The 822-nt window shown below is 48.3% G+C and overlaps 1 protein-coding gene across 1 annotated transcript in view; it reads right to left on the reverse strand.

Annotated features, from left to right (window-relative positions):
• The window catches only part of ASPSYDRAFT_1170184 (ankyrin repeat domain-containing protein), a 1,871-nt gene continuing 1,049 nt past the window's right edge, over positions 1 to 822 (reverse strand). The window contains exon 1 of the mRNA XM_040840238.1: positions 1 to 822. This exon is cut by the window's right edge and continues 1,049 nt beyond it. Within this exon, the coding sequence (XP_040696111.1) occupies positions 500 to 822 (323 nt within the window). The 3' untranslated portion in view covers positions 1 to 499.

The raw sequence follows: 822 nt of genomic DNA on the forward strand, positions 1-822 counted from the left end.
AGCGACGAAGGACATCCTGGAGAAGCTTTGATCCCTCGAGTGTTGGATACATTTTCCCGTGATGTCGTTGGAGGCATTCTGTTCCGCAGGGTCTACTATGCATACTGTGTAGGTTGGGGGCAGCTATTTTACCACTTTTCCCTACCAGCTTCCCGAATCCTCATCGGCGGCCGCCTTACTATCGAGGTCATAGACATGGTGTACAGGCTTGCAACCCAAGCAGAAGACAACAACGACCAACTAGTATTATACGGTTGTGCTGCCATATCATTCATTGAGGGTAGCGAGCAGTCCAATTTGCTCGACAAAGGTATGGGGCGTATTCACACCATAATCTTTGCTCAGACAAGAGTCGCGTCTGTCCTTCCATATCGTGTTCGTATACTCGAGCGCGATAGTGAGTTCACATATCGATTCTACCGCTGATGCGCCAATGCTGGAACGCCAGCTCGCACAAGCCGGAACACGGATCAACGCTTTAGTGAGAACATTGCATGCGCTATGCATTAGAGGCAGATAGCCTTTGTCTGATCCGTTCCAACGTCCTTGAGTCGTTTGACTTTTGAGCATAGTCTAGCGCGCGCTTTCCCCTAACATCTGCAAGGGTGAGATCAATTTCCTTTCTATCCAGCAAGGCCATTGATAATTCACCGTTCCCCTCTTGTATAGCAATCGTCAATGCTGTTCGACCGGCCCAATCTTGATGATTGAAATTAATTTCATCACACTTGAGCAGTTCATTCACAAATGCGTTTCTCCCCCCTTGACATCCATACATGAGTGCACTCATACCCAACCAACAGCAGTTGACGTCGATATTGG

This window comes from Aspergillus sydowii, assembly GCF_001890705.1.
Source record: "Aspergillus sydowii CBS 593.65 unplaced genomic scaffold ASPSYscaffold_22, whole genome shotgun sequence".
NCBI classification, from domain to species: Eukaryota; Fungi; Ascomycota; class Eurotiomycetes; order Eurotiales; family Aspergillaceae; genus Aspergillus; species Aspergillus sydowii.